This window comes from Taeniopygia guttata, chromosome 2 (genome assembly GCF_048771995.1).
Source record: "Taeniopygia guttata chromosome 2, bTaeGut7.mat, whole genome shotgun sequence".
NCBI lineage: Eukaryota > Metazoa > Chordata > Aves > Passeriformes > Estrildidae > Taeniopygia > Taeniopygia guttata.
The window spans coordinates 43,391,679-43,413,310 of record NC_133026.1 but is presented as its reverse complement, the minus strand read 5'-3'; the positions used below and the strand labels follow the sequence as shown (position 1 = coordinate 43,413,310).

Sequence of the window (21,632 nt, the reverse complement as noted above, 5' to 3'; positions counted from 1 at the left end):
TCTCTTTCACCCTCTTAGAGCAAAACACATTGTATTATTCAAATGCAAAGAAGTGCTCAGTTTCTCTTGATATCAAGTCCTGATTTTGCTGACAGAGTGGTGACAAATACTTGCCAGTTCAGTGCTGGGTAAGATCATGTCAGACAGCTGGCTAAGCCAGGCTAGATTGAAATGGTTTCTTCTTTCCTGTGAAGAGTTGGGTTTGCTCTCATGGAAGCTGGCTGACTGCTGGCTGTTAGGTAAACAATGCAGTTTTACACATTTGTTTGATATTTGTAGACACTATTGTGTGTTTTACTGTAAATGGAAAAGATGTCAGAGTGACAGAACAGGGGTGAGTTCCTCCCACTTGGGGCTGTGCTGTGTCAGTTTAGGAGTTTTCAGCCTGTAGATGCTTGAGGGGCAATATCAAGGGTTCCCTGACTTTAGCTCATAAATGAAGGGTGAGCATTTCCTAAAACACACCACTGCAAATGCCACAGCTTAAATAAAATAATTTTATACATAGCAAAAATCAAAATGCCTGAATAGTGGGTGAGAAATGGAGTGATATTTGAACAAAATATTTTGAGTTTTCATGCAGCCAGATTAAAAAGATGATTTTGTGGCCTTTAACTTTTGGTAGACTAAACCTAGTATAATCAGAGCTTCAAGCTTTTTTTGAGGTATAATTTTCTGGTTTTTTTCTTTGACAGAAATCTTTCGTGTGATCCTCTGTCTATTCTAAGGATAGTATTCTCTGTTTGTAGATGGGGACAACAAAATTAGGTTTTGATGTCTTGAAGCTTTTATCTTAGTGTTAGAGGAGTTTGAGGCTATTGTTTTGAAAAGTACAAAACATGAAACAATTTTTAAAGGTAAGAAACTGAAAATGAGACTATTGGAAATAAGGCAACAGAAAATACAGCTTCTTCTGTGAGCTGTCTCTTTGGTTATCGTTTTAAATACTGGGGAAAGGCAAGGACAGCATCCAACAGAAAACACAAAATCCAGCAAAGTTAAAAACTGCTATATCTGTGGCAATTAAGAAACCCATTATATTGATAACAGACTAAGAGGCTTTACCAGAGTCTGTTTCAATAAGTTTGTCACCAAACTACTTTTAATTTTCCTAGACAATTTCATGTAATGGGCAGATATGAAGTGTTTTCATTTTGGAGAGCAGGTTGAAGCTAAGACAGAATTTTTTCTAGCAGACTGCTAAATTTCACATAATAAGAAATACTAATTGTACTGGACAGCAGATAGATAAGATGAGGAAACAAAAAAGGTTAGTACCTTTAAAATTGCACAGCAATTTTAATTAAAACTTTAATTTGAAAATATGGCAAACAGAAATTAGAATCCATTTTGAACAGTCAGGAAGTAAAAGCAACTTTTAATATTTCATTTTTTTCAGTACAATCTTTGATTGAATAAAATTCTGAGGGGGGAAAAAATCTCAAAATACCATTTTTCTGAGTTCAAAATGTGTTCACTGACTGAAAGGACTTACTCAGGAAATCAAAATACCAAGGAGTGAAAGATAAGGTTTTAACCAGTCCTCCCTCTTTTTCACTGTATTCTATTAAGCCACCTTTCTGCTCTGATAAATCATTATAACAACCAGACTTGCAATAATTTGTATAACCTTTCTTGAATGTCCCTTGAAGGAATGCATGGGAAGTACTACACCCCCATTAAAGATGTTTGTCTCTGTATTAATAGTTCTCTGTAGGCAGTGTGTAAGTGAGGTGTTCAAGAGCTTGCATTTTTGTTGGTAGAGTTAGACCAGCCAAAGTTTTCATTGCAAATGGCTTCCTGAAAAGCCAGTTATGGATGCAGGTCCCAGTTGGAATATGCTGCTCGTTTAATGGAACTGTGGTCTTCTACACTCTATCTTCTGCCCATAACATGCAGGAAATTGCAGTGATCTTTTTCGTTTTTAGTCCTAAATTGTTTTAACTGAGTTAACCAGACTTTCTGTCACACTAGATAACTCAGGCAGCGAAGGGAGTCCTGGAAGGATCCTGGCTTTGTTCGATGTTAAAAGGAGACTAAGGGAATGTGATCTTAATGCTGTCATCTCAGAAGATGCAGCCAGGGTTCTCTTGGAGGAGCAGTGGTAGGATGTTTGGCAGCAGACATAAACTGTAACTGGGAAAACTAACAATAAATTCTTGTCAAAGATGGTGGTCAAATGCTGGAAGAGAGGCCCAGAGAGGTGGTGGAATCTTCATCGTTGGAGACTGACAGAGCTCACCTGAACAAGGTCTGCTTTGAGCTAAGGCTGATGAATAGAAATTCCCAGAGAACCCTCTCAGCCTAAATTACTTTTACTAGACAACTGGCCTGTGTTAACTGTACTGAAGACCCAGTGCAATTTGACTGCAACATTTGTCAGATGTTGAAGTGACTGAGAATTAAAGAGGTCCTTTGTGGTATCACTGGGAAATATGATGTAGTAATATTCAATTAATATACTGGGAAATATGATGTAGTAATATTCAATCTGAGAATTTTCTTGGGCAACCTATTTCCCTTGAAAGCATAATCTTGCCAGAGGTCTGAAATGGTCATAGGTTACTTACCATAGATGGAAAATACATGGCTGCTCAGAAGCCAAAAAACAGAAGGAATAGAAAAAAAAAGCTGAAAATTCACACTGGAAGTAGCTAAATAAGAAGTTCTGCAGTAATCATTTGAGTGAAACAGTTTTCGTGGCATGTTGAAAAATGCCCATGTTGTTGTAAAAGGTAAAATTAAAAGCCAGGACAGGTAGGAAATTTAATTCATGTCAGGCTTTCTAGCTTATAGTAAAAATCTCAAGAGAAGAACCTGGCATTTTCCTACAGCAAGTGCTAAATATTTTCCTGTGTTATACCTACCTTCAATTAAGTTAATGTTTAAGATGCCTCTGTGTGCTTCATTTAATAACATATTACACAAGTGAATCATTTGAAGAATTCTTCAGTGAAATATGGAAATAATTTTCAGGTAACATCAGCAAGTTAACATCTTATTTTGATGTACTGCTCGACAGTTAATATCCCAGCTTGGTCTTTGTTGATGTATTTACTCCAAAGCTGAAGCAATTTAAAACTGTAAATGGTGTGACTGTGCATTCAGTCTCATTACAGACTTAATGCAACAGCAGTCAAGCACCTCATTATTGTATAACCCAATTTTTGTAGAGGGCAGAAATTATAGGTAAAATTTACATGTTGACTTCAGAGCATGAAGAGTGTCATCCGTCATTCCCTGGGTCAGAGAATTGCTGTAATCTTTGTAATTGAAAAAGAATGCTTATGACTGAAACAGCAAAATTCTTGTAAAAGTGCATATCTTTTCAAAATGTTTTGGAAATGTTTAGTACTTTTTTTCCACAGGTATCCAAGGGTGGATTTGATATGATAAGGAAGTTACAAAGGCATCTGTCAGTGAGATTTTGATGGACATGCATTGGGTGGGCTGATTTGTGAGGACATACATTTACTATAACTCATGTTCTCTATTATTAATTTGTGTGGGTTTTCTACTTCTTTCCCTTTCTAAGCACCTTTACCTAAGGGGGTTGCTGACACTGAGAAGAAAATAAAACCCAAATCTTCTATTAGTTAAGAGGAACAAAAATCAAGATCTCGAATTCCATACTTATGAAGGCCTTTCAAATCTCTTAATTTTGGAGCTACCCTATACTTGTGTACACTTTAACATATTCATGCATTAGACCAGTAATTATATGAAATCATGAAATTATAATTATTTTTAAGTTATGAAAAATATCTCTGTCTATTAGACCTATTTGTACTGCATCAATGCAGACCAAGAGTAAGACATAGATAAAATGGGAAATGCCTCGTATCACTGAAGAATTCAAAGACTGATTTGATTACTCTTCATTGGTACAGTTGCATTTTGGTTACTGCTAACATGCATTTTCCTAATTCTAAATGTATGCAGGTATAGAGGAGCCCAGTGGCTATCCATTCAGAGTTAATAGGGATATAAATATTTAAATAAGGAGGACATTGCTTTGGTCTCTGAGCAACAATCATGTTTTAGCACAATCTAAATTTTGTGACTTCTGTCATGGAATATTTGGGACCCAGTTTAGTTATCAACACTCCTTTTTGGAAGGATAGGATATCTACTGAGGCTAGTTCTACTTTTCTGTGCTCTTAGGAAATATCACAGTGACTGCCTTATGAGTCCTTATGTCCCTGATGTTTTGTAACTGTTTTTCAACAAACATTGTAAGATATTAGATAGGGCAGGTGAGGGAAGGAATTAAGAGTTTCACAAGTCTAGAGAGAAAACCTGGAAATTACTTTCCACTCCCAATTCATACAGAACTATGCCTTAGATAATTTGACCATAGTGATTGCATTTGTAAAGTGGAAACATCTGTCTGGGACTTCAATACCAGCCTCTTGTGTCTCTTCTCCCTTGAGTGCCATCACTGCTGGCTTATAGGCATTCCTTTCTCTCTGCAGTGGGTGGTTCATAGACTTTACTGTACTTTGTATAACTTTGTCCTTTAAAGACAGATGAATTTAGGTGAAGTCCTGTGCAATATGCGCCCAAATCATAGGGGCATTGCTTACCTAGTGTGAATTTCATAAAATGTTCTTCTACCAGGCAATGATGTCAAGAACAGCAGGTCTTCCAGTATTTTTTGTGTGTTGCAGTAGGATTTCCATCAATACTGATTATGTGAGTTCATTTTTTATGTGCATCATTTTAGGAACTGAGAACCCCTTCCCTCTGCCTCTAACTCTGCAATCACTATAAGAGCTGAATTGTTCGTTTTGCCCTTTTTTTGTATGCTTTCAAAGGGTGAAGAGGACTTGCAGATTTCAAATTGAAGACAACTCTTGTGTATACTCTCACAGGTTCTTTTTAGGAGTCCTCAAGGGACAACCTCATGTCAGACAAAGTTTTATAAAAGACATTCCAAGTATCTTGCTTCTTATCTTTATTGCTGGTTGACAACATACATATTTCTCACACCTCAAGAATTCCCGAGGGAGAGAAACTCTTTGAAAATTCTTGGTGGCTTGGATTTCTAGAGCTTGTTTTTGAAAGTGTTACTTAGCCAAAATCTTAGCACTGTGTCAGAAGGAAGTAGGTCTCCTATAACATTGCTGACAAAGCTCTGTTGCTTCCAGGGCCCAGGTTAGGATCTCTGTGAGGCTGCGCTGTGTCCTGACGCGTTAGGACCCATCTGTGGTAGCTCAGTAGAGCGCAGATCCTGGGACATGGACACGCCAGCAGAGGAATTGCACGGCACTGGCACCAGCGGTACATTTGGCACTGGTAGGACTTTTTGCTGACAGCATGCTGCAATTCTTTTGTGAATCAATTTGATACCAAAAATAGCTACTGGCTTATTCAAAGACTGAGTCTGTCATGGTATGGTAGTACTGTGATTACAAAACACTCACAGTATGAAGTAGGATATAACTTTCTAGAGGAAAATCAGAATAAACTAGTAGAAATTAAACTAGGAAAGAAATTAACACTCTCCATATAAATATAATTTGGCTGTTGTGGCTCTCCTTATGCCTGCAGTTGTATCTGCAATGATCATATCCCTTGCCGATTTAGCTGAGACAGTGGCAATGTGTGCTTGGCCTAAGTCTCATGGGTGACTCTTCAAATACTTGATCAAGGATTTTTGGAAAGAAAATAGAAAGTAAGTAAATGACAAGAAGACAGGAAAGGCTCAGAGTTTAACTTAACTAGTGGTGTTGTCCCTGAACCTCTGTTGCGAAGGGAATGAACTCAGTACTGGCTCCAGCCATCAGGTAAAGGTGTTCATTACCCAGAAAGCCCCTGAGGGTGGGCAGGTTGCTCGTTGTCTGTCAGAATCCTGGGAGGCCATAGGAGTTCTGCTGGTTGCTGAGAAAGGGGTCAAGCATGTTGGGGGGGCAGCTATGAAGTGGGAGAGCAGCTGCTTGCAGCACTATCCATTGCTCCCTTACTTCTTCTCCTGCCCTACCTGACGGAGCAACTTGACTTTAAAACTCTGTCCCAGTTTTGAGCTCAATGTGGCCCCGGTGTAATCAATAAATTCAGTTTTTCTCACACTGCTAGGAAACTCAGAGCCAATTTACAGCAGATGTACCTTCTGGTTGTATTGCAAATGCAATAACTAAACAGTAAATGGGAATTTTTTCCTCACTGCTCTTCTTGATATACCTGTCTTTGGATCAGGAGCAGAAAGCTGCTTCTCTTGTAGAATCAGTTTCATGCTGCAGGAAGAGCCACTATAGCCATCTGTTGAGGAAAATTAGCAGTTTGCAATATGTTACATCTGTAAATGTATAAACTCTTCCAGGCATTATGTGTGTTTATACACATACTCTGGTGTAATTGAGTATAGCTGAGGAACACAACTTGCTGCTTCATTCCCAAGTAACAAGCCATACGATGAGAGGAAATGGCCCCAAGTTGCACTAGGGGAGGTTTAGAATGGATATTAGGAGAAAAAATATTCACCAAAAGGGTTGTAAGGCACTGGAAGAGGCTGCCCAGGAAAGTGGTTGATTCAGCATCCTTGCAGATACTTAAAAGATGTGTAGATGTGGTGCTTAGGGACATGGATTAGTGGTGGACTTGGCAGTGCTGGGTTAATGGCTGGACTCGATCTTAGGGATATTTTCAATGTAAACAGTTCTGTGATTCTCCTCTAGATGACAGACAGTATGCTTTTGCAGGACGGATGAAGGGTAATTTTAATTTCAAATGTATATTGTGCAAGTGCAGATGACAAGGCAAGGATTAATGTAGTAGAGTATGCATCTGTCTTGTTGTTCAGAATTGTCTAATTATTTCAAGAATTATTTTGCCTCAAACGTTCTGAAGGTTCTCAGTTGGATTTATTTTATATCAGAATTTTGACTGCTGCACCTTAGAGTGCTGGGATTATTTGATTTTGTTCTAGGCTTATCTCTCTTTGAAGTATAGCAAAATATCCAATTATTTAAGATTGTTGCATAAATAACTATGATGTAAAGCTTTGTTTCTTGCTAAGGCACTTTTATTTTCCCTCTAATACCTAATTGGGAGAATGAATTTTTAAAAAGCAGCAAACACATATCCTGGTAGTGCATATACTTTTTTTCCTGTGTTTCATTTGATATATCACTTAGTGCAAGCAGCAAGCTGAAGTGACAAGCCTAAGAAAATTGTAATGGCTTTTAGTGATAAGCAGTCAAATAAATATCACATGGTAGTAGCTTTGAAATTGTTGATTAGAGAGATTCAATTACATTTCTCTGATTTACTCAGCTTACCTGTAACTTTTATTTGCATACTGCTTGCATATTGTTGGTTTGGGTATTTGTGTCTGTGTAACTCCACAGTGTGGTGTTTGAAGTGGATTCAATGGTCCTGAGCTTTTCCATGTATTGATGCTTAATCCCTGCTCTTACAGCTGCTTATGCTTCAGGTATTCTCTCAAGAGTTGCACAGACTCAAGCCAGACTCTGAGAACCAATACTCAAACCAGCAGGCAAATAATTTACTAGTGGAACTCTGAATTTTGCTGGGGTTTCATATTATTCAGTCCTGCTTATAAATCATCAGCTCCAGGAGTTATGGTATAGAACATTGTGAACTTAGCTGGCATTTCTTTCTCTTGCTTTTTAATTATATTTTTAGTGTTTATAATGGTGAGAGAGGACTGTAGAACATCAGTTCTAATAGCTGTGTAAATTGAAATGAAATGAAGAGCAAACCCACTTCTGTTCACATTTTTGAGGGAAAATATGCCATTTTCATGATTTGGAAGAGGAACATTGGGACTATTCAATGCTTTTGCTTGCCAGTATTGAGTTGCAAGTGAAGGCTTTGGATAGGCATATTTAAGGAAACAAGAATGGATAAGAGGACAATTGTGTGTGTTACTGTCTCAGCATATAGATGAGCTGGTTTGTTTTCTCTCTAGCTTCTACACCGTTCCAGATAAAATACACTCTGTTATCCTATTAAACCAACACACTGTCTTAGAAGGTGCCATTTTACAAACAAGACCAAACACACCCTCTGTGGCCAGCCTGAGAGCCAGCCTTGCTGCGGGAGAGGGAGACTCCTTCGTGACTGGTATACATCCAGTCAATGAAGCAGACTTTGGATTCTGTGGGAAAAAAAAAAAAAAAAAAAAAAAAATCTCTGCTGCATTTCCAGTAAAAAGTATTGAGACTGCTTTCTAGTAGAGGAGTTGTCTGCATTTATCCCTAGGAAGGTTATTTTGATCTTGTATTCGTTCAGTCTCCTGTTTTTTGTATTAGTGAATTTTTGATTTCTCTTCCCCTGCATGTTTTACAGCATTGTAAGAAGGAAGACAGTGGGAACTCTGTGAAGTAAGAGGTGACTGATGGCATTAGCTACATGCTGAAGGAGCCAGGGCAAATCCTAGATTTTCTCTTCCAGTGGAGGATAATAAAATATATGTATTTTAGCACTGACTCCTACAGGTGCTTTGCATTGCATTGAGTCTGACTTCAGTGGGAGCCACTGAGAGTATCCAGAACCAGGCACATTTGAGGATCTCCCAGTGCTCCTGTTATTGTGGGGATTTTACTTCTCTTAACTAAAATTGGGTTATTTGTTTAGGTGCAGCACACTCATGTACAGTGTTTTGTCATGCTTTAGATGTCTCAATTTCTTTCCAGTGTCTTTTCCTTTTCCCCTTATAATTGAAACAGCTGGTTCTATGGTAATGAGTCCCTTTGAACTGTCAGTGTGTGTATATTTCCATTTACACTGCTGGCACTTTGTTCTGAGCCTTCTCCCCTTCTGTCCAAACAGATTACTTGCATTATCAGATCTGTCTCATTGTTCACAATAGCATAGCTGTGGATTTTCCAGATCTCCCTTCTTTACTGTGTTTATTGCTCATTTTTCAAAGGCCTTTGTCAAACTCTGGTAGGTGTAACTTTAAATGAATCTTCGTTAATAGTTGTCAGATAATCAAAGTAGAGGAGGAAAAATTGTATTTTTAATTGCACAAACTATCCTGTGGAGGGGTCTAGCTAACCTATTGACTTTTCATTACATAATAGTTCATATTCAAATTAATTTTGGCAGCTTGCATTTTGTCTGTATTATCTATGATTATTTAAAATTCTGTAGCAATTTATTATATAATTGATGTTGACCAGGATAATTTTTTAATGCAAACAGGAGGAGAGTCTTGTGTAGTGATTTGAGATATGGCTGAAAACCAGAAGTCTAGGAACATGGTCCAAGATAAGTAATTGAATTGCTCTGTTACAAGATAGCACTGATTGTTCATGAGCAGTTTCCAGAGATGCACAGAGAAAGACCAAGGCAATGGCCACAGCAGCAACAAAGATTAGACATAGTGAAAAAACCTTAATACATATAATAATAAAGATAGGTCTGCTTTCCCTGTCATGCTGGGGTCTCTGTTCAGACCTGGGCAAGCCAGGTGTCTTAGTGAGCTCCTGATTAAGCACATGGAATATTAATTTAATGAACTTGCTGAATCAGGAACTCCTGATGAATTCCCACCTTTCCTCATTTGTACAAAACCTATTTACAGCTGAATGTGAAGGAATGGATTTGCTTTTCACAGCCAAGGAAGCCTTGGTGCCAACAGCTGATACAGTAATTATTAGAGACTGGGAATTCCCAAATACATAAAATTTCTTAAAGAAAAATAATTACTTATCTCAATTACTGTCATTCCCTGAAGGGGTCCATGGCCTACATTCTGCTGGAGCTGAACAAGTTACTAAACAGAGGAACTTTAAAACACTCTTCTACCTGAACACCCAGCATAATTTCAGCCTTTTCTATAAATCTTGGTCTTACTGTATTTTTTTAAACTTGATCTGAGTTTTATTAATTTTAAGCTTCTAACTGTAGACTTGGTTTTTATACTTCCTTTTATTAGACTTTAAACCCTGGAAGATCCAGAAACTGTAGTTAGAAAGCTTTCTGCCTAGAGAGTTAAACTGTTCATGTGTTTTGAATACTAAATGTCTCTCCCATTTATAATTTATAAGTGTAAATACGTAAGGAGAAGCAAGTGCCACAACAACCAGTGCCTTTAGGGCTGCTCTCTTTTGGAGGCACTTATTCACAGCACTTATTCCATGTAACTCTACTATTAGTATTTCCCACCATGTGCACATACTGCAAACATCGTTTACCTTTCCAGGAGCAGACTCTTACTGTTTACTTCTGTAGAAGCAGACAGATGCTATTAGCTCATTTTCATTTCATGACCAAAGTGTCAGTAAAATAATTCAGACACAGCTCTCAACTTAGGGTGATGGGAAGCATGCAACCCCCAAATTCATTTGCGTTTAGTTTGGTCTGGAGTACAGGTTTCTAAATAACGAGACCTTTCCCTGAATGCAAAGCACATTGGTTACTGCTTTTAATCTCAGCATCTTTCTCATTTGCTGCTCACTTATTGCCTGAACTGAAGGTGAGGCTGAGTGCAAATGTTCCTCTGATTCTTCACAAGGGGCTGTAGAGAGCAATCTCTTCATTTTTCATCCAGACAGCTTGCAGAAAAGCTTTTTGACCACTGTGTGTAGGAGGGCAAAATTATGACACTGTTGGTAAAGGAGTAAACTTGAAATCAGAATCCAGATAGATTTATTGGTGAATCTAAGGAGCCTGCTTCTGAGTTTGTGGTGAGGTTATGTGGATCACCATTTTGTAATGAGTTGGATCTGGTTGTGTGAGCTGAATTCAAGTCTTTTAGCTCCTGGAGAGAGTCATGTACTGGTTGTGTTCTGTGTCACAAAGATCCTTACTTCTGCAGGCACTAGACAACTGAACATTTTTAAAGTCATTTAGTCCCCCTGAATAGAGAAAGATGTAGCTGTCAAATGTGTAATACTGATTCTCATTGTAATCCAGTTATCACGGCAGGCACAACTTTCTGAACTCATGTGCTTTTAATGAAATATCTACACATGGGAGCCTTTGTAGCACTACTTTGTACCAGAAATGCTGGACTTATGTATATATTTTGATTTTCTGCATGGCTATGGAGCCAAGGGCCTCAAATAATCAATTAGTTCAATATTATATCAAAGAGACAATCTTTATCTTAAAAAGTTTATAATTTGATTGTTTGCTGCTTAGTCACAGAGTAGGAGAGGCTGGAAAGGACCTCTGCAGATCATTTGTTCCTTAGCCTGTGCTCAAAGTAGGCTGCTCAGGGCCATGTCCAGACAAGTTTTGGATATCTCTGAAGATTAAGACTCTACAAGTTCTCTGAGAAGTATGTTGCAGTGCTGAACCAAACTTATAGTAAAAAATGTCCTTTTCTTTAATCAGAATTTCCTGAATTTCAGTTTGTGCCAGTTGCCTCTTGTCCTGTCACTGGGCACTACTGACAAGAATTTGGCTTCATGCTTCCCCATCTCATCACATGTATCAATAAGATCGCCTTGAGCTGTAAATCTCTTTAAAAGGGTCAAAAGAGCATCCTAATTTCTAGTAAATGAGCTCTAAGTATTCCAGATATAGAGTGTGTTTGAGAGACTGGAGACAGAGACCTGTCTTCAAGGTTCTCACCACTTTTTCTTTGTAGCTGACACATTCTTTGGTGGGTTTGGTTTGGGGGTTTTTTGTTTGGGCTTTTTTTGCCTTTTTTGTTTGTTTTTGTGGGTGTTTTTTTTGTTGTTGTTGTCTTTTGTTTTCCTTTGGTGGTTTTTTTTGGTTGTTTGTTTTTTGGGTTTTCTTTGTAGCCTAGTACATTTCAATTTCAGCATAGTGCAGTTTTAATTTTTTTCCTGGTTGGTACTGTTTTCTTGATGTTTCACCATGGAGAGGTGAAAACATAAAGTCTGTTTTTGCTTCAGTCTAGCACTGGCTAATAAGTTTGTGTGGGAGGCGTATGATCCACCACTTTCCTGTTTTCCTGAGGGAATGAGAGAGAATGTATGCAATGATGAAATGAAAACTTTACAAATACATGACCTATCACTTACTTTTTTATGTGTTTTATTGCTTTCCTCTACTGGGCACAGCTCTTGTTCAGTGAATATTAAAATTGTGTGGACATTGAAGGAATAACAAGGTTCTAATGAACTGAAAAAGGAAGAGTTTGTAGCAAAGAAAAATGAATAAATTTTTCCTCCATCAATAATGTACATAGTTAATTGACAAAAAGCTTCTTATGCAATCTAGCTTCTCTATGTTTGTGCAAAACAATACCATTTTTAGCCACTTTTAGTGGGCTCAAAATCTATTTTCCAGGCCTCCAGCTTCCTGGTGATGTGACATCAGCACAACAGCCCAAGCTGGTGATTATATTAAAAGAAGAATATAATGAGACAAAAAAATAAGGCTGTGCCTTGATCTTTTCCATTGATAAATTTAGAACTTGCAAAAGCTAAAATAATAGTTGTAGTGATGAAAAGAAATATAATTTTTATACTTACCTGCTGTTCTGAAAAACCAATGTATAATTACTGTAGGAGGAAGAAAAATACATCTCTCCCCCTCACTCTGCTACATTTTCCTCTTTTCTTCAGTGTTGAAATCATCCAGTTTAATTAAATCACCAGCCTATTTCTGCACAAAGGATGACATTTTATTAATGATGTATGATGTGTATGAGACAGAATTAACCCAATTTTCAAATGGATTTCAATTTGGAAAGGGCAACATGTAAAAATGTCTTGTAAATGTGTGGGATGAGCTTGTTGAGTACCTTTCTGAAGGAGATGGGATTACAAAATGATGAATAATTAGACAACAGTCTCTCACGTCCCTGGCTTTAAAATGTACCCTAATATCATCACCTTTTCCATGTGTTGTTTAGTTTTGCCTATTTTCTCAGTCATGTTCCTGCTGTTTTGTAGTAAATCCTAGCAGTAAATCCAAGGAGCAGTAGTTTAGATGACAATATTTACAAGTAACTTGTAAATAGGAGGGGCTGAAAGTGCTTGCTTTGATCTTAGAATGTTAGGCACTGTGTTTGTGGTGAGGCTCACGTTTCAAATGTGCATGTAGAGCCTGAGGTTCAGAGAATGGTTGGGGTCCACTCAGGCTCACTTCACTTATATCTGAATGGGGTAGTCACAGCAGATCAATGTTTATACAGTAAGTTTTTGTATTGATTTGAAGAATTGTAAGTTGTTAAGAAGCTTTTATCCCTTCTGCCAAGGGAGCAGATAATCTGTCTCATCAGACTTACATTTCTCAAATTTGAATGAAACTCTATTGCCAGGTCCCCTTCCTCTGAATTGAGAAGTATCCTTCTAATTTTACCTTTCTAATTAATAAGAAAACTGGATAGGTGTGATATTGCACATGTTGAGTTTATTTTTAACTTAGCAGATTTGAGGAAAAAAAACCTTCACTTTCATTTCCATATCTCTGAAATGTAATTTTTATCAAAACAGTTAGTTCAAAAATCATTAACCCCTGAGAACAGGGTGTTGTGGAATAGACAGTGAAAAGGTTTGAAACAGATGGCTAAAATGTCTTGCTGATAAAATGGCAAGACAAATCTGCCTGCTAGAAGTATGAGATTCATTTTTTGTGGCTCCTATGTATGGGATAAAGTGATGAAGGCACTAATCCATGTATTAGGAAGCAAATTTTTAAAGGGTCAGACTGTGAAGCTCAGAGCAAATATGCAAATTAGAGTGTTCCCATATTCTATATTGATGCAAAAATGGTCATATAGGGATTTATGGTAAACTCTGTGTTAAAATATTTTTGTTGCTTCTGTTGAGAGAAATCCTTGAGCTACAAGATTAGTGGTGGTGGTGTTCATAATGAAGTAAGGGTTGGAGGTCCCTGTTATTCCAGCTCTCTGTGCTCATGTAACTCTGATTCCTGACCCAAAAGAGCAAACACTCCACAACAACAAGTCATGGCAGCATAAATATCCTGCCCTTCTGTATAGAACATCAATCTTGGCTACTTGCTTAGGAATGGAGACAGGGAAACAGTGAAATGTATTTTGCAATTTAAGGTTGGTATGAAAGGGGCCTTCTATGGCATTTATGCCAAAAGTTTATATAAGAAGAAGTGCATACTTTTTAGAACAAATAGAGGGAAATAAAAGCAGATTGCAGGAGCGCTGAACAAATTTAATTTACCCTTGTCAACATATTATTATAATAAATACAGAATTACCATCCTGTCTATCTGTCCCTTGGCCTGGAGAAATGTGGCTCTATAAGCAGGAGCAGAGCTGGAAGTTGAGATCCCAGTTCATCCCCAGAGTTCAGAGGCATGGTGGAAAATTTCATTCTGAACTTGGCTTACTTATAAACATATGAGATGATTGTTTCTTTTTCCTATAGGTATTCCTTTGATTTTGTTCTTTCCCCTCATGCTCTGATTCTCATTCACTGTTACTGCCTAGAACTGGCTTCTGTGTGGAAGGAGAGGCTGTACCTTGTGTGCACCATTCTTAATAGACCTTTTCTCTCTTTCAGAGCAAGGAATGAAGAAAATGAGCAACATCTATGAATCAGCAGCCAATACCCTGGGAATATTTAACAGCCCATGCCTGACTAAAGTGGAGTTGCGAGTTGCATGCAAAGGCATATCAGACAGGGATGCCCTCTCAAAACCAGATCCTTGTGTCATCCTTAAAATGCAGTCGCATGGCCAGTGGTTTGAGGTGAGTGTTTAATAAAATAAAATTAATTCTTCTGGCACTTTAGGATGGCATAGACAAACAGAGGCAAAATTGAAATAAGCAAGAACAGTAAAGAGAAGAAGCAATTTGAAGCCTGTGGCATAATCTCGCAAGAGCGAAGGGAGATTTTACATTAACCCTAACACAGTTTAAATCAGAAACTTTGAACTTCTCTTTGGAATCTAGATTAAAAATGAAGATGAATAAAGAAAGAAGCATCATAAAACTTTTCCCTTCAGGTCTTACTTTTTCATAAAAGCTATATAATAGCACAGATAATGATAGTGACCACAAGGCATTGGAATATAAAGAGGAATACTGTGGAAGAGAGGAGGATTTATCATTAGTTGGCAAGGGATTTGGTGACAGAGTAGCTTGATTTGCAAATTTTGAGCATTACAGTTGGATTCATTGTTGCAATTAGTAAAGCTAATGCATTTGTCTTATAAATTTGCCTTGTATTGCAGGTTGCATGTTTGATTTAAATCCTGCTTTATTTAAAATAATGGAAATAAGTTATTTGATAACTGGAAACATGGTGTCATGGAAATAATATCTTTGACAACTGGAAACATGATGTCTTAAAGAAATTCAAATTGTAACTATATAACATAGAATGGAATGTAATATTTTTAAGGACATCTTGTTGTTTATTTTACCTAAAATTATAGTTGAGCGTTTGTGGTTAATCAAGCTAAAAGGTGCGACTTTAAGAAGAGAATATAAAGTATGTAAGAGAAAATGAAGAATTTATTAAATCCAGTAAATTTTGAGTGCATATTCATCCCTATCTTTTCAAGAGTTTTAGCATTCAGCATAGGATTGTCTTATCTATGAAAAGATAAAAAATAATAATGGTGAGCATATGTAGAAAGCAAAATCTTAAATTACAGCTGAAAATATAGCATTTTCAGCCTAGTTGTCAACCAAGTTTTTCAGACTTATTCCAATTGTTTTGACCTATGAAATTTCTTCATTTCAGGCTAGCATCAACCTAGGAAATTTAAGGGATTTTTGATGGTATTCTTCTTCTTTTCTTAGTTTGCTCTTGTGGACCACTAGACATATCCCTGGTAGAAAACCAGACTATAAGTAAAAGTAAAACTCTCACCATTGTTTCAGTGCTACAAAATCAGTATGTCCATGTCATTGAAATTTAGGGTGATAAAATAGTTAGCCTAAAAAAGGGTAATTTTAGCTCTCTGTGTAGAAAAAAGCATTTAGCTTCACTGTGTGTAATCACACAAATAGTAGAAATTAACCAAGCAATGGATTAAAAGTCAAAATAAATGAAATGCCCCTGTTTGGAAAGGACACCATGAGAACTTTTATTCTGTCTCAGTTCTCTGAAAAACTTTGGGTTACTGCATTTACATACAGTATGTCTCTGGCAGGGTAAGTAGATGTAAATTATCTATTCTGATGTAGTAATGCAGATTCCCTTTATTTGATAGGGTTTTTAATTTAGAAAGTGATTGTCCGAATAGAGCAAATCTTGCAGAACAGATCTGCCCACTGATACAATTCTCATCTTACATCAGTTGCTCCTACTGTCTTGTGAGAGTCCAGACAATTCATTTCATTATGAAAAAAAAAAAAAATTGTATTAGTTCATGTTCCTATCAGTGCTGCAAAGTGAATGCCACTCTGCCATGGTGAGTATTTTCTGGCCAGCACCTTCTTAACAGAATTTTTAATTAAGTCCCTATTGCTGAGCTAAATTGAGCAGAGTCACTCAGGTATAGCTGGAGACATAATTTGGCTGGAAGAATATTCTGCTGATGGCAATCAATTATCCAGCAAGACCTGAAAAAACAGACAAAGTAATAAATAAAAAAATAATAAAATCCTGTTACCAGTGAAGTGAGTATATTAAACACAGAGATCACTAAATGGCAGCCCAAAAAAAAAAGAGTAGAACTGAGGAGTGTGGATTCAGTGCCTTCATAAATTATCTTGAATTTTCAGATACCTGCCAGATACCTTGGAGATCCAAATGTGCTGTAGCAAGATGCAGTGTTACTGAAATGTACATAGTGATCACATACTCTGGTTGTCAGCACGGGGTAGCTGAATTGAGGGTGTCCAAAACACAGGTTGTGGTCTGTGTAGGTTGTGCTCTTGCACATAAGTGCTTTTGTAATCCATGGAAAGTACTGAAGGCTGGCTCCATGGCTGCTCATGGGCCAGATGCAGCTGAAGCGTGTGAGCTTGGCCTGATGGGATTGCACTGTGCATGAAGTTAGAGATTCTGGGATGTAAGGGAATGGAATGTAATATTTTCAATGACATCTTTTTGGTTATTTTTACTTAAAAGGTATAGTTGAGTGTTTGATGTTAATCCTGCTGAAAGGTGTGACTTTAAGAAGAGAATATAAAGTATGTAAGAGAAAATGAAGAATTTGTTAAATCCAGTTAATTTTGAGTGCGTATTCATGCCTCTCTTTTCAAGAGTTTTAGCATTCAGCATAGGATTTTCTTATCTATGAAAAGATAAAAAATAATAATGGTGAGCATATGCAGAAAGCCACTTTTCAGGTGCAGACAATCCCTAAAAGTCAGTGATCTGTGCACATTTGTTTCTGAGAGAATTTTGATAAAATATGCCTGTTGCTGAGGAATTTTTTTTTCAGTTCTGCAGTTCTGTGTGTGCATATGTGTGTGTTTGTGTAAATTATGCCACCCACACATGTAAATATAGAATGAAGATGTGTTGATGCTCTTGTAGAGTGGGTAGGTGCGGTTTCCAGAGATTGGAAATGATGTCTAAGTATTCTTCTTCATTTTTTTTTAAACTGTAGATTTTCTGTTTTGTTTAGGTTTGGGGGGTTTTATGTGTTTTTTTACCAGACACAGAATTGGTGAGGTTGGAAGGGACCTCTAGAGGTTACATGGCTCATGTGCTGCTCGGGGCAGGGACACCTACAGCCAGTTGCCCAGGACTGTGTCAGAAAAGCTTTGAATATCTCTAAGGAGGGGGATTCTCCATACTCCCAGGGCAACCTGTGCCAGAGCCTGGTCACTGTCACAAGTGAAAAAATGTTTCCTGATGTTCCTATGTTTCAGCTAATGCACATTACCTCTGGTTCTGTCACTAGCCACCAGTGAAAAGAAGCCCAACTCAGTTGTCTTTGGACCTTCCCTTCAGGTATTACATTGATAAGATGCCCCCTGAATGCTCCAGGTGTGTCACCTGCAAACTTGCTGTAGGTACTTTCTGCCCCACCATCTAGGTCATTAATGAAGATCGTAAACAGGATCCAGTACTGACCCCTGTGCCCCACTGCTAGTCTCTGGCATTTGTCTCACTGTCTCAGCCTCTGAGCCTGGCCAGCTTTCAGTCCACCTCACTGTCTGCTTGTCCGTTCCCTGAAGCAGCAGCTCCTCTATGAAGATCTTACGGGAGGCGGTGTCAAAGGCCTTACTGCAGTCCTGGTAGAAAGTATCTGCTGCTCTTCCCTCATCTACCAGGCCAGGTAGATCTATTATCTGTTTCATCTTAGAAGTTTATCCAGTTGTTCAAGCATGACTTTTACTTGGTTGGCTGCTCATGATGATTTTCTTATCCTTAATGTGCCTAGGATTAAGTGCTGTACCCACTTCCCAGGAACTGAGGTGAAGTTGGTGGGCTTGTAGTTTCCTAGATGATTTTATGAGGGACACAAAACTCCTCAGTAGTAAAACCATAGGGAACTTGGGCAAATACTCAAAGAATTCTTGGTGCTGTCCCCCATTCTGGGACAGATATGTTTGCTGTTTATTTCTTCTTGTCTGGGTAGATGTTTGTAAACAAACTGGCACATTCACAAGTGTGCACACACACCTCCCCCCTACATTTCCCTGTGTGTGTATGTTGGTGCTGGCTGAAAAGCACCATCTCCACCGAGCTAGAATGTAAATGATATGTTTTGTCTCCCAGGAAAATCGTCAGTTTACTCCTTCTCACACATGAAGTCTAACATGACAGCGTGTGATACAGCGTAATCTTAAATTCTGCTGTATTTATGTACTAAAAGCCAATTTGCTGATACAGGGCTGAATTTTAGCTCTTTTGGCCATAATTTTAGGCAGGTGTACACTTGCAGGGCGCCCAAATGTTGTACTTAAACTGTTTAAGATAATTATTCAATGACTGTTTTTCCATCTTGATTTGAATGTGTTCAAGGAGTTTAAATACTGTACTAAGTTTCTGATGGTTAATGACAGAGGTACGTGATGATAAATTCCTTTGTTCCAATAGTTATTTTATACCCACCTAGAGTGTGAATGTCCATGTGTAATAAATGTTAACTGTTAACTAATCTATAGCACTGGGGACTTCAGCTGAGGTGTGCTGGCGCTGGCATTCTCATTAATTCCTTATTCTTAAGAAAGTAGCTTGGCCCTGTTCACAGATTATCTGCATATGGCAAATATCCATAGCACATGTTATTTTGAAAGCTGAGTAAGTTGCAGAGCTGTGTCTGGTCATACAAGATGTACACGAGATCAGGAGGTGTCACACAGCCTGACTTAGCCACATGGGATGTGATTTCTCTATGAAAAGAGAAGAGGAGCTTAGGAAGACAAGTAGTCATGTTTGGGAATCAGGGAGGGCTTCCTGTAGTTGTACTCTTCTGGCTTTCAGCAGCAGGACAGAGAGTGTCTGCTGCCTTGTGGATTTGAACAGCCAGATGGAGGTTTTGCGTTTTACTCAAAGCTTTTATTAAACATCAGTAACTGCAGAGCAAATGAAGCAGCACCCAAAGACAACCGGCACTTGCTAAAATTCTTCTTGATGGACTTGGGTGAAATCGTTAGAATAGATAAATTTGTTTACTGAAATAAGTTTTTTTGTTGAAATAGTCTCTGAAGTCACAGTTTGTGGAAAACTTGTTAAGCTTTGATAAAAATGTGTTGATATTCTTAAAATAAAAGTTATTCACTTATAATTCAGCATGACGTTTCAAGGATCAGCTTGGCAGGACTAAACAAACAAACCTGAGTTTTCTGTGTTTCCTTTTCCTTTCACATCAACCTGCACATCCATCTGTATTTGCTTTTCCTCTTAGTCCTGCTGTCTCTTCTGTTTCATCTCTGAATTCCAGCATACTTCTCCTTCCTCTGCCTTTTCACCTACCTCAGCTCCCCATTTACATTCCCAGCTCCTGCTGCCACGTTTCCCTTCTCTCTGTATTGGAGACTGGGGGAAATTCCCTGCCTCTTCCTAGCATGGGTGAAGGATCTGAAGAGAAGACCCTGAAGCAGACTTCAGTTATTTGTTTCCATAGATACCCAAAAGTAGCTTTCATGTTATCCATCTGTGGCTGTTACAGCCCACTGCAGAAGCCAACAAGCCATGAAATAGGGGAGTCTGTGGGATGATATATTCCATGACTCTACCAAACTGTTCCAAAATAAACACAAAAATACTGTGAAGAGACAAAAATCCCCACACATGAAAATATGCATCGTTTGTAGTTCATTTTGATGAACAGGTAATAGATGAAGCATTTGGATTGAACTGGAAGTTTCAATGATCAGAAAGAAGAACTACCACCAGCAGCCAAACAGAAGGAGGCTTGAGGCTGTCAAACCCTATCATGCATCTAGTTGCTAGTTGGTGACAACAAAGAAATATGGGATCAGAGAAATATAGAAGTGTCTCTCCAGCTTGTCCTTACAGCTCTCAGTGATCTGCAGCTCAGGGAGTTCTTAAACAGGAATTTATACCTTTGCAATTGTAAAAAAATGTTGGTAGAATAACTTCCATAACTTAGTTCAAATAATTGTGAACGTTTTGTATATAAAAGATAAGATTTTAGGATATCCTGGGACATAAGTGTTCAGCAGGTTAAGTGGAGGTTGAATAAAGTAATACTACTTGTATTTTTTGAATTTGCCTCTTGCTGATTATTTAACTTTCTTTTTCCTGTATTAAAGGAGACACTGAGAAAATTCCTGTTCATTTTCTCAATGCCATTTGGAATTTTATTCTTCTGATTTGTCCATGACTGTATAAAAAGGCATTCTTTATTTTGAAGATTCAGCATACCTAACTTATCACAAAACATGGATTTGTTTGGGTAGTTATTTGAACTATGTTTATTTCAGAGTATTGCAGCGATGCAATGCAGTGTTCTATTTCCACAGTGATTTCTGAGCAGTGATTTGGGATTTATTCTCTGCTTTAAGGAACTGCAAGACTTCGTGGTGGGCTTATTGGAAGTTTGATGGGTTTGTTGTTTTTTTTTTTAATAATTCTCTAGTCCATGCTAGAGCTCGATATTATTTTTCTGATTTCACTTTTAAGATTTAACTTGGTGAAGAAACATCCTGTATGAAATTAATTGTAAGTAATGGGGTTACAGTAAAATGAACATACCATCTTAGGAAGATTTTTCTATGACAAAGAAAGGAACTTACAAAGTTCTGATTAAATGTTTTATATCAGAATGTGCCAAATGTGGTGGCAAGGAGATGTTTTCACTGAATGGAGATTATGAACAAAGTCTTTAATGAAATACTAGATCTATTGTAAAATTGGATTCATGCAGATCATGGCTGATACAAGCCAATGGGGAAGAATTGAGTTTTTAATTGAAATTATCAAAACTTTCATCAGGAGATAAAGGCAATGGGATTTTTTCTAATTAAGCCACAAGGTAGCCAAGGTCCTACCTCTCCTGACGCATGGCTGGCAGCCAAGTTGATTGTCCCCTCCTGCCTGGATCATCCAGGCCTTCAGAGCACTTGGTCTTGTATGAGCGCAGGTCTATGCCCGCACAACTTGCAGGTGATGATCTGTGAGTGCAGCTTTTGATTAGTGAACTTTGGGCCTAGAAAGAAATGAGAGCTGCATTCACTTCCCAAGGGATGTTCCTGCTGGAACAGGAGGAACATCCTGTTTCTCCTGATTCACTTCCCAAGGGATGAGTCACTTCCCAAGGAATGCATTCACTTCCCAAGGAATGTTCCTAGAAGATGATGCTTAGGAGTTTTTTAGGTGCCATTA

General features: G+C 38.0%; 1 protein-coding gene across 3 annotated transcripts in view; it reads left to right on the top strand.

Annotated features, from left to right (window-relative positions):
* CPNE4 (copine 4) overlaps positions 1–21,632 on the top strand; it is a 224,586-nt gene that overhangs the window by 34,234 nt on the left and 168,720 nt on the right. The window contains exons 2-3 of one of the 3 annotated variants that reach the window (XM_030265082.4): positions 5,151–5,298; positions 14,433–14,620. The exons of 1 other annotated variant lie outside the window; for it this stretch is intronic. In XM_030265082.4, coding sequence (XP_030120942.1) covers positions 5,241–5,298; positions 14,433–14,620 — 246 coding nt within the window. In that variant the 5' untranslated portion in view covers positions 5,151–5,240. The remainder of the gene's footprint in view (positions 1–5,150; positions 5,299–14,432; positions 14,621–21,632) is intronic. One more of the 3 variants, XM_012571621.5, reaches the window with a different exon arrangement.